Source organism: Pararge aegeria, chromosome Z, assembly GCF_905163445.1.
Source record: "Pararge aegeria chromosome Z, ilParAegt1.1, whole genome shotgun sequence".
NCBI lineage: Eukaryota > Metazoa > Arthropoda > Insecta > Lepidoptera > Nymphalidae > Pararge > Pararge aegeria.
In genome coordinates, this window is record NC_053208.1 from 6410507 (window position 1) to 6423292 (window position 12786).

The window sequence follows — 12786 nt, forward strand, 5'->3', positions numbered from 1 at the left end:
ATGCTGAAAAATTGAAATAACACAACATTTTATTAATATAGTTTATTAAACACAAAACTTTTAAAAATAAGTATACATTAACTTTCTACGTAAATGTAAATAAAAGCGAGGGTTTAACTATATTAATATGATACTGGCTTATCTACGGACCGCGTTTTTTTCTTCTTCAAAAAAGCAACTACACATTAATCAATATAAAAGATTTGGTGGGCTAATAGTTAAGCCAACATATTCGAACCCTTCACATAATTTAAAGAGATGAATAAATTTAAGTGTCTGTCCGTGACTGCGAAATAACTTGAATTGTAGCATAACCTACACAAATGTTTTAAAATTTGCGTATTTGTGAAAGGAAATGAGATTTAAAGATTATAATGTGAATCTTATCTATACTTCTTCAGTTATACTAATATTTTGAATAAGTAATACCAATAGACTCCGAGAATGCTAGGCCGATTTTAACCATTTCTTTACCAATAGAAAACTAAAAAAATATAATTTTTTTCACAAACAATTAGAGATCCTTATGAAAATTGTAATGTATCCTAAAGAATGAATGATGTATGCTAAAGTCGTAAGATTTTGCCAATAATATTTATTATTAAACTATATCAGCATGCTCTGATTAAACTCTTGATACATTATGTAGGTACTACATGATTAAAGAAGCACTTATAACACGTACAAATAATCCCGGGGAAAAATTAAGTTTTCGCGGGATTTCCAAATAAACCGTAAATAATTCTGAAGTTTTACAAAGTTCAACATCAGCCTGTAAACTGTTGGTGGGCTTTAATGATAATAACCGAGACCGACAGCTTAACGTACTCTCCGGGTTTTTAATCCGAATTTTTGACGGAAAAGTTAAATACTAATCGAATCTTGGCCCGACCCGTGAATAGAGCCTAGTACAACGCGATTCCTGAGTTGAACTAGAAAGACAGAATTTTACGCATAACAAATTGAACGCCGACTACAATATACATACTTACATATTTTCATTACGATTGGCGCAAATGGGAGAATGGATTTATTAAATTTGGGTTATTTTTTTTATCCTTATTTAAAGCGATAGTTGATGGACCACCTGATTTTAAGTGGAAATCCTTCGCCTAAAAACAAGGCAACACTCTCAACAATCCAATAAAGAAAAGCCTTGTGTCCATCAACCTGACGGGCTCATGGGTCTGTAAATACTGTTATTTAAAATAGATTATCTGTGTAACCGTAAACTATTTACGTCTTTTTACTAAACTATGCATTAAAAAAATCTGAAAACTAAAACAAATAAATGCAAATACATCCTACTTAAGTTACCTAAGTTCGCAGTACACTTTCATTTGTAATTCAGTTGAAATTTATTACATATTTAAGAACTATATAACAGACAACCGAAATTTGGATCACTTTGTTTAAGCTACCTTCAATTCAAATTATTTTTCTGCACTTACGCTCAGATTACATGCTTAGATACACTTACGTTATATGTAAATATTTGTATATAGTAATATTACTGACCAGCAGTAGTTGAGCAGGGAGGTAACTAAGAGATTGTCTCAGCACTACGAGGAACTATTTGTAAAAGAACATTTATTTATGGTACCTATCAGTAATTTAAACGCTCCGATTACATGCTTAGTTAAATACACTTAAATTTTTGTAATAATAGTAATAATATAACGAATAACCAGTAGTTTTTGATAGCTCTATGACGATCCCAGAACGATAAGCGACTATTTGCTTAATAAAAACATTTATTTAATCAACCTTTCATTAGTTTAAACGCTCCGATTAGATGTTTAGTTATATATACTTATATTTTTTTTAATAATAGTAATAATATATATAACAAATTTGTAGTATTTATGCTGTGTTCTGTAGCTCTATGATTATCTCATCACTATGAATGTCTGCTTGTGAAATATTAACATTTATTTAAGTTACCTATTATTAATTTAAATGCTCAAATTACATACTTAGTTAAATACACTTATATTTTTGTAATAATAGTAATAATATAACAAATTAGCAGCAGTTGTGCCGTGTTTGGTGGATCTGTGATGATCCCAGCACGCTGAAAGCCTGCTTGAGACATATAAACATTTATTTAACTTGCCTATCATTAAATTCAATGCTCAGATAACATACTTAGTTAAATACACTTATATTTTTGTAATAATAGTAATAATATAACAAATTAGCAGCAGTTGTGCCGTGTTTGGTGGATCTGTGATGATCCCAGCACGCTGAAAGCCTGCTTGAGACATATAAACATTTATTTAACTTGCCTATCATTAAATTCAATGCTCAGATAACATACTTAGTTAAATACACTTATATTTTTGTAATAATAGTAATAATATAACAAATTAGCAGCAGTTATGCTGTGTTTGGTAGATCTGTGATGATCCCAGCACGATAAAAGACTGCTTGAGACATATAAACATTTATTTAACTTGCCTATCATTAAATTCAATGCTGAGATAACATACTTAGTTAAATACACTTATATTTTTGTAATAATAGTAATATTATAACAAATTAGCAACAGTTGTGCTGTGTTCTGTGGATCTATGATGATCCCAGCACGATGAAGGACTGCTTGAGACATAAACATTTATTTAACTTTCCTATCATTAATTTCAATGCTCATATAATATACTTAGTAAATACACTTATATTTTTTTAATAATAGTAATAATATAACAAATTAGCAGCAGTTATGCTGTGTTCGGTGGATCTATGAAGATCCCAGCACAATGAAGGACTGCTTGTGAAATATATACATTTAATCACGTCACCTGTAATTAATTTAAATTCTCGGATTACATGCTTAAATATACTTTTTATATATTTAACAATAGTTAAATTAAAAACAAGCAGTACTTAATTATGCTGTGTTCGGTAGCCCAGTGATGGACCCAGCATTATGAAGTTAATAACTTCTATAGGCCTATTGTTATTTTGAACGCACCGGTTAAATGCTTACATACACTAGTATTTAAACTAAAAAAAAACTCATATAAAGGAATATCACAAGTTGAGCGGGGCGGTAACCCAGTGTTGGCCTCACTGTTTGCTGGACCAAAACTGGTTTCCGTCAAGCACCAGGTTTACTGTAAAACAAACATAATTAAATAAATGAATAAATTAATGAATAAACGAATGAATAAACTTTTTTACTTACCATGATGGTTATTACTAACTTAATCTAATAGTAGTGAACTGTTGACTAGTTCGTTAAAGAACTCATAGTCGTGCGCTCCTTCAGGAAAATCACTGGGTTCCTCTATCGATTCCAACAGGTAGGTTAACAATTCCTTGTAGTCGGTGAGCACAAGCCATTGGAATACATCCTGAAATAAAAAGTCATTAGTCATTAAGATCTCAATATTCTATATATATAAAAATGTTATGTTGGTTTGTGTACCTACACATCAAAAACTCGAAAAGTTCTGCACCGATCGAGCAGAAATTTTAGCATGGTATATAATCCGCATCAAGGATTGTTTTTAATTATTTTATCATCACATATCCGCGACCGCGAAACTACAGTTTTTTTTAACGATCGATGTACCAGTGACTGCGCCATCTGCCGAAAGCGAGAAAACACTCGCTGACATATGTAATGTATTCTTTGTTTCGTTTCTCATTTCTCAACCATTCCATAAAAATGTGCCACAGCGAAGCTTGGCAGGGTACAACTAGTATTAAATAATTGTAAATACAAGCATGGTGACTAATTTTGAAAAACTGCACTATGATATTAGGAAGTGTCCACTAGGTATATGTAAAAAGGATATTATTTTTGCAGAAATTAAAGGTTTCGTTTATATAAATTGCAATTTATATATATTTTTTACATTTCCCGCGGGAACGCTCGGCTCGTGTCGTCATAGGCAACTAAGAACTTGGTAAATCCTTGTTGGTAGAGATTATTGATTTTGGCATTGATAACGAAACAACTTTAGCAACTGATAGTGTGAAATCACAAAATACTTGATATGACTACAGTACTGAAATCATAGTACAGACAGGAGACAAAAACTATATCCCCCGATTATATCCTCTGACAAGGGATATAATTAACGTCTCCACCTACTAAAGCCCGGGAACAGGGAAGATAAAAAGTTTACCCCCGTTTATTATCAAAATTCCAAATTCAAAATTACTTTATTCAGGTAGGCCTATCACAGGCACATACTAAATAAATAATAAATATATTACGACAATACACACATCGCCATCTAGCCCCAAAGTAAGCGTAGCTTGTGTTATGGGTACTGAGATAGCTGATGAATATTTTTTTTATGAATATAATACACATAAATACTTATAATATACAGATAAACACCCAGAAACTGAAAAACATTCATGTTCATCCCACAAACATTTTCCAGTTGTGGGAATCGAACCCACGACCTTGGACTCAGAAAGCAGGGTCGCTGCCCACTGCGCCACTCGGCCGTCAAAACCTATGAAGCGCTCATACATATATGTTTACAAAATTGAAAGGCGATGGTGATAACTTGGTTTTTTTGTTATCACCATCTCACAGTTAATTTATATTAAGCTATGAAGCTAGAGCAATTCACACCCAAGCTTTTTTATCGTTTAAGTAATCCTTAATTTTATAATAGGATTTTTCTTTAAGCTTATATTATTTGGATATTATTTCCACTTGTGCACCAGTGTTGAGTGAGTTGATAGAGCTGTGGGAGAAGATAAATTTTGACCCTTTCCCCGGGGAGACAATTGTCTCTTGCCCATGCTAGCCGTGCGGAGCTTGGTAATTATGGAAACTTACGTAGACTTCCTCCATCAACAGCAAACTAGCTCCCAATACTTTTATGAACTCGTCAGATTTAAATTTCGGACGCACGATACCTGGAAGATGAACCGAACCAATATATACCGAATAAATAAATAAATAAATATACAACGACAATAAACACATCGCCACCTAGCCCCAAAGTAAGCGTAGCTTATCTTACTGGTACTAAGATAACTGATGAATATTTTTATGAATAATATACACAAATACGTATAATACATAGATAAACATCCAGAAACCGAAAAAAATTCGAGTTTACCACACAAAAAAATTCCAGTTGGGAATCGAACCCGCAGCTATGTATATGGTCTCAGAACGCAGGTCGCTGCGCACTGCGCCAATCAGCCGTCGTAATCATACATCGCTAATTTTTTTGTTGCGAGTTCCTAATACCACCAAAACTAGCCCCTAGGTTCAACCAGCTTCATGCAACTCGGCTGATGTCGTCTGACCACCACATGGGGGGATATCGATGCTGTGTTTAGCTTTGTGAAGACACCTTCCTTGTTACATGGGCTCCCAACGTTTATTGGTTCCCCCAGCCCGTTGCATTCCCCGATCACAGCTGGTGTTCTGCGACCTTGAAGTTACAAATTCGTTTTTGCATTAAGCAATTTAACATTACGTTAACCTGTATGCCTAACAGATCCCCATATCCCTAAAAGCGCGTGGAGTAGACAAAATGCTTGGCCAGCTTGGTTGCTCTGTTTCAGGCGATGGTTTGCCTAAAAAACTCCACATCCAACATATCGGGTTGTTGGATTAAGATATAGGAAAAAAAAATTTACCGCGCTCCATATGGAATCCACACAACCCTGCTAGTTTATCAATTATTGCACACATGCCGAGGTGTCGTTTACTCTCGCAATAGCGATCCCTTAGGTTTTTTAAGCCTTGTTGCAACATATACGGCGGGTTGAATTTATTCTCGGCTGAACGCTGTAAATAAATAAATACGTTAATTAATTATTCATAGCACGGTTTACACCACAGACACACTGTACTAGACAACATTGTAATATTATGTTATATTATAACACAACCGATATTATGTCAATGTATCTTTTAGTGAAATAATATCGGTTTTTATATAGGATACACTTTGGTATGTCACTCATTAACTTGAAATGTGCATGCCTCCTGTACCATTATAACATGTTTCAGGAAAGCGTGCACCACTCAAAATCCGTTATGCTCTGCATCAGGCATGACAGTCTTCGTATTAGTAATGTACGAAGTATTAGAAGCGCAAGTCTATAAAGTATATTAAAAAAAAAAAAAACAACCTAACGTAATCTAATCTTAACATAATTACCTCAAAATGAGAGACTGTACCCTTAACCCACAATCCTGCATTGGAGCAACGTGGCTGATCTGAACTGTACATTATTATCTTCCACGATGGAGAAGGTCCTAACGCCCAGCAGCCTAATAATGATAATCAAGCGGCTAATGATGAGTGCCACCCATACCGCAGAAGCCCTAAGCTGCAAAACTGCTTGCCCACTACAATACAATGCAAGACATAAAATATAATATCCACCCTCATCATCATTTTTAGGTCACACTGTGCAAAGGACCTAGGTCCTCCATGCTACTCCAATGCAAAGTGAATGACCCCATGGTCCATAGACATGCTGACCAATGGACCAAAGATGCAGTTATGATATCATGATACAAAAACAATCTAATGATTGACTACTAAACTAGATCACATTTTGTTTTCTTTTTTTTTTTTTACAGTCAATACCTACTTACACAGTGACTACATTATCTGCTTACGTAGGTGGCCTAAATATTTATTATAAACTCGCTAGGAATATAATAGATGAGGAAACTAGACCAAAAATAAACACAAGAAACGTGTAGTTTTGAAAGGAAGCATTATTAGATATGTATCTTAATAGAACAGCAGAACATCCTGAAAATTCGATTACCATAAAATTGCATAACAAATACATCAACAATACTACCTATATATAAACTTTAAAACATTCATTTCAGTGTCCTTTAATATTTCCGGCATAATAAAATCCGGTTCAGTGTTATGCAATCTTACATTTTATATTCACTGAATAAATAAAGGCAACTCTTTACACAAAAACTCCACATCTGTGATGGAGATAGGTGACTTTGAATAGCAATAAGGCTAGGTTGGGGCCAAGGTGACCTCAATTACATGACATAATATAACGAATGTCACTTCTTGGAATATTATTTTGTAAAGTTTATTTTTCAAAAATATATATTTCTCATACTTTAATTTGAAATCAAAATAATTTTTACCTGACTATAGAAGGGCAATGTGTCTAATTAACAGTCTATAATGTATTTATTTTCCTTTTAAATTCCTATTTAAATATATATTGTTTAATTTTAAAGAATCACATTTATTAAGTTATTTTGATAAATACTTCGAATTAAAAATGATTTTATAATATATCAGTAAATAGATGCCTAAGTTTCCAGATTATGAAAACATTCTATGGCATATAATGTAGACATTCCATAGATGCCTTCAAAGGATAAGTCCTACAAATTTCCAACTCTAATTCAGATTGGGCAAAAACTGTAAAATGGGCTGCCATTGTAAGTTGAAAATAAAGTCACTGTGTATAATTTTGGTCTTGTACTTTCAGTCACGGGCAATAGCAAGTAAGTGTAGTAAGCAATATCATCTTTAACTAAGCAATCATCACACTGGGTAGTCTTCCCATAGTTCAAAATAACTAAAGTAAATAACTATATTAAAAAGCCAAAATTAACAATATATTAAGTATTAACATCCTAAACAAACTAAGCTGCAATCTGTTATGTACTACTAAGAGATGAAATTATACATTCTACTAAACTTTTGCACTTATTTGCTTTTGTCCATCGTCCAATTTTCATTCTCTATCTCCAAGGATCTTCATCGGGTCCTCATTAAATTTTAATGAGTCTAAACCAACTAGACTGTATACCTTTTCAAATGAAAAAAGAATTATCCAAAATTTTGTCGGAGATAAATGACATTGTAAAAAGCATATGCGTCAAGTTGATGCATATGTTTTGTTATATTGTAGAACAATGGAAAATAAGCTAATGACATACGTGAAGAACTTCATGTATAAACTCTTCCATGATTTGTAGGAACCCACAACGCCATTCATCAAATCTATTGTTGATATTATCCTGTAGATGGGAATTTTCTGTGCAAAAATCTTTAAGTTTCTCCTCTAAAGCTTCGTACTTCCTAACTATGAGATGGTAGTTGTAACTACAACTTTCAAATGTTTCTCTCTCATTCTTTCCTACAGGTTCTATATTGTTTACAATAGATATAGTTCGCAAATTATGACTTGAAGAATAATGATTATTCACAGTTTCAATCTCGCTCAGTGTGCTTTCATCATTTTCTTCAGTGAGAATTTCAAATATAGGACGTGTTTTTTTTATCCCATAAAGAGTACGGTGTTCTTTATAATCATTTATGAAATTTTTTGAATAATTGTCATTTAACTTTAAATTGCTAACAACTTGTAGAACATTGTCAGTATTTTCAATTATGATCCTCTGTTCATTGACATAATATATGTGAAAATTATTGTCTCCTTCTTTAGAAATGATCACCTGAAAATACACATGTTGATTTCAACATACACGTAGGAATAAGTACATAGGATTGATTGAAAAAAAAATACTAGCTTTACCCTGCAATGTACAATTCATAAAAAAGTTCCCTCAACTTGGGTAAATTGGATCATAATCATCACTTCAACCTATGACGTACAGTGCTGAACGTAGGTATTTTGTAGGGAGTTCCAAAAACCAAGGACCTGGGCCTTTTCGCTCAAGCAACTCCAAGCTACCTGCTTGGTAAAACTGACAACCTTGTAGGGCGTCAACCTATGCTGCAAATAATGGTGCAAGGTTTTCATTCCTAGGGACCCCAAAGTCAATCGGAAAGTGAAAGTTAACTTTAACTTTTAATAGATTCTGAGAGGGTTATTGGACATCAGTAGGGTTGAAACTGTTTTCATGACAATTTTTTTAAGATTTTCTCTTTATAACATTAATCTGTAATAAAACAGCAGAATCCCAAGCAGAAACCTTTTTTTTTTTATTAACATTAATCTATGTTGTATGTACACAATGAAGCAGTGATTGTTATTAGATATATAGATACTCATGCTTGTTATTTTTATTATGATGAAGATGATCTGAACTCCATTTTTTCACCAAATGGTATGTCAAAACTAAAGGCTCTGACTTTTAATAACTTTACTTTCTAATTTTAACATTTCAACACTGCTGTATTCAATTATTGACATATAGATTTTTCTATTCACTTGTACCAAAAACGTCACAAAGAGGTGTTCAATTTTTTGTTGACACAGGGAAAGAAGTTTTGATTTTGATTGTATTCTGTGAATAGCACTCTCATTATGAAAGCAGGTTTTCAACATTGTCAGGCTATTAATGCTCGGCATAGGTCTCTCTCATGGGAAAGGGTTCTAGTGCATAGGCCTACCCTGCTTCAATGAGAATTGGCAGGCTCGCTTTGACAATTATATTCTTATGCTAGAGGTAATAATTGGGACCAATGGTATAACATAGTCTCTAAAGCATTAGGTTGGAGAATGGCAATCCATCTAAATTACAGCTTGAAAATGACTTAACGGAGACCACACGTAAAATAAAAAATATGCGTAATGTTGTGGTTGAAATACCATCAATGTGTACAAATTGCTTTAATTCCTCCTCTGCTAATCACAAAGCTTCAGAAATACCCGTCCAACTTTTGGCTTCCGCAATACCTATAATTTGGGTTCCTTCAAATCAAGAGTGAACAGACAAGTTCTAGGCCAGTCCACTCCATCTTATTTATATCACATAATACCAAAACCATATGTGATTACAGTCAAGTAACAGTATATAGAAAAAAAATTATACAAAAATGAAATTAGAGACTGTGTTGCTGTAACTTGTTTATTACCTCAAACTTGACATTCTTTCAGCAATAACAACAGCAAGAAAGGGCTTTTACACACTAAGATTATAAGGACAGACAAAAAACACATGTCCAGTTTTCCCGTCATAAGGTTGATGAAACAAGAAATGCACCCAGTTGGACTCTGGTGAGATACGGTTGACCCTAGTATGTAAGGATTTTTTTTTGTAAAATGCACTTTCCAGAATGGGCCAGAATAATAATTTTAAAAGAGGGTAGTACATCCTAGTCATAACAAGTAAATTTTAGATTGTGCTGTTAATATAATTTAAAGTGGATGGCAGCCTCTCCTGGGTTTGCTATGGATAGTATGTTATGCCATCAGCAGCAGTGGGAATTTAATCAGGCAAATATGTACAAAATTTACTTACCTACCTAGAATGTAATAATACAGAAAGGGTATGCAAATTCATATGAATTTGGCTACAACTTCCAAAGCTCTCATAATTCTCATATATCGCTCCGCTATTTTATTTATAATAGCTCTGGTATCATAATAGTAAAAGTTAAAAGCTGAAATAAAAATATATATATATATATGTATATATATAGCTACTTACAGTGGGCTCCGTGATATTCCACCTTTTGTCGCCATTATGACTTTTTCGGTTTTTAAAACAATACAGTTTTTCAGGATGTTTCTTATTATGACATAAAATCCACGTAGCTCCTTTAACGCCCATTTTTTTAACGATTTAAATTACGGTAACAAAACAACCAGATCGAGACACCCGAACTCTAATAATGAATACGATGAAAGGTTTGTTGCTTTAGCTAACACGGAGCAGCTTGCAATAAGATTTAAACATTGTAGGTAGGTATTGACAAATAAAACTGAAGACATAATAAATTTCTAACTTCCGAAGTCACGAAAAGATGGGCTAGGCTAGGGTCAGGGGGAGGTAGGTAATTTGTTCGTACCCACAATGTGACAATTCAGTAAAAATATTAAAGCATCTACACACTATTCCGACTTCGCAACTGATTTTTAAGGCAGGTGTACACTACACCTGCTTAGTTGTTTAGTAAAATATTTTTTTTTATAAAATGTGACTTTTTTATAATGCGTGTATACTATAATCATATAATATTCTGCAAGTAAAAATTTACTAAAGAGGTAAATCGAATTTAGCCTTGCCTCGTGGCTTATTACTTGTTACGTTTAGACAGGAACGATTTAGTATAATTTTAGTAACTCCAAAAGTATTAATGTTATGTTTCGTAGCGCGATGTATTATTTTGTAGTATCTATACATATCAATACGAATGGTCCTTCTATAGTTGAAATTCAATCGATAATAATAAGAATATAAAATTTCATTATCTTATTAAAATATTAAATACATCATATTAATCAGCAATCCACAAAATATTAATATAGCATAGTTGGCCGCACTGTTGACCTTGATAAATTGCTACGAGTGGTTCGATTTCCGGTTAAGGCTTAAAGAATTGTTATTTCAGCTCGGAATTAGAAAATTTGCGCTGTTCAACTTCATTTCTCACATAGCTTGGAGTTTGGCATTTTGTGTTGGAGTTCCTGGTTTTTGTCACTAGCATCTATGCTAATGTTATAAATTCGAAAATATGTATGTATGAATGGTTGTTACTCAATCACGCCCGCATGGATTAACAGATCTGGATGAAATTTAGCACAGAGAATAGGCTAAATTTTTTGTATAATAGTAGTTCAGGGGTCGGAGAATATCACAGCAACATGGACACTTATAAATTAGACGCCAAATCTACTACGCGAACAAAGTCGCGGGCTACAGCTAGTTAACTTAAACAATCAACATTAAAAAATTACTAACAATTAACACAAATTATTTAAATTAGTCTTAATTGTAAAGTCTACAAAACCGCAAGGAATTCACGTGGTGGACCTATGCTCTAAAACTCTATCATCTGTGAAAGAGGTGCCCAGCAATGAGATGTTGATAAAAATGAGTGATAATAACCGGAACTGAATCTTTAGGACAAATGGGTAGAAAATGCCATCTTTCTAATTCCGGACCCGATTACTAATCTACAAAATGGCTGTAAACTAGCCTTTAGCCTTCTAATCAATGTTCTGACTTCGGTTAGTACAAAGTTAGCAACCAACATTTCATTTTAAATAAATATGTTGTTTTTGTCAAAGAAGTCGTTTAGCATATAATTCGGTTATCAAGCCAAGTTGGAAGTTCAGTTTTCGGAGTTATTGTGTACCCTGGAATCCCCAGAACAGGAATCTGGAGCACTGAGTTATGAAGATGCCTCAGTGTTTGAAAGAGCGATTGAAGATTCCATGCTCCATCACTTCCGTTGATGCTCTCTGCATAAGAAGAAACCGCATACCCCGACATTCCCCCAAAAACTCCTTCTTACCTAGTGGAGAAATTGAAATTACTTCTAGTGTAATCTGGTTAACGTTCTTGTCATACGCTGAATTTAAGCACGCCGTTCCATAAAGTAAAGTTTTATGAGAATTTTTGTGACTGTTTAAGCTACTGAACTGTAGAACGTACTCAGATCAAGGATACGCCAGACGGTCGGTCTGTCTGACGGTCAATCCTGCAGATTGCTTTCGCCCGGTGGTGGAGTATTACTGAAGACACTACGTGAGGTCATCACCTCACCGGGTGACACAGAGCAGAAGAAGATAACACCCTCATACCTTGTTGAAAACAATACAAGCTCTTGGTCGGAATTTTTATTTGATAATTACTTACCCCCAGCCTATATGACTATTTAAGTGTCGAACTAAATAAGTGCCCAGCTTCCAAAAATATCTCAGGCACATGTTAGCTGTGCAGGAAATAAAAAAATCCCCAAAGAGGATGTAAACACTACGATAAACATATAATAAAAATACTCAATTGTTTTTATAACTATGGAGGGTAGAGGTAAGGAGAGTCATCTGTGTATATGAAAAAGTGTCGTCAAAATGTATTAAATTAGGATGGCGCCACATTTG

General features: G+C 33.7%; 1 protein-coding gene across 2 annotated transcripts; it reads right to left on the reverse strand.

Annotated features, from left to right (window-relative positions):
• Positions 1–83: 83 nt before the first annotated feature.
• Positions 84–10745, reverse strand: LOC120636195. 2 transcript variants are annotated; one of them, XM_039907548.1, is made up of 6 exons: positions 10388–10745; positions 7928–8446; positions 5623–5773; positions 4808–4887; positions 3188–3356; positions 84–3116 (listed from the first exon to the last, which is right to left on the reverse strand). In XM_039907548.1, exons 1-5 carry the CDS (start codon positions 10508–10510, stop codon positions 3207–3209), a joined length of 1023 nt encoding a protein of 340 aa, XP_039763482.1. In that variant the 5' UTR covers positions 10511–10745; the 3' UTR covers positions 84–3116; positions 3188–3206. The 2 variants fall into 2 exon arrangements, with proteins under 2 accessions (XP_039763482.1, XP_039763483.1); XM_039907549.1 differs by lacking the exons at positions 7928–8446; positions 10388–10745 and adding an exon at positions 6150–6550.
• Positions 10746–12786: the final 2041 nt, after the last annotated feature.

Coding starts and splice junctions, on each gene's coding strand:
- LOC120636195 (XM_039907548.1), bottom strand. CDS start 10,510: ATGGGCGTTAAAGGAGCTACGTGGATTTTATGTCATAATAAGAAACAT. Junction 8,447..10,387: donor GGAATATCACGGAGCCCACT/GTAAGTAGCTAT, acceptor GTGTATTTTCAG/GTGATCATTTCTAAAGAAGG. Junction 4,888..5,622: donor TGGATTCCATATGGAGCGCG/GTAAATTTTTTT, acceptor TTCATCTTCCAG/GTATCGTGCGTCCGAAATTT.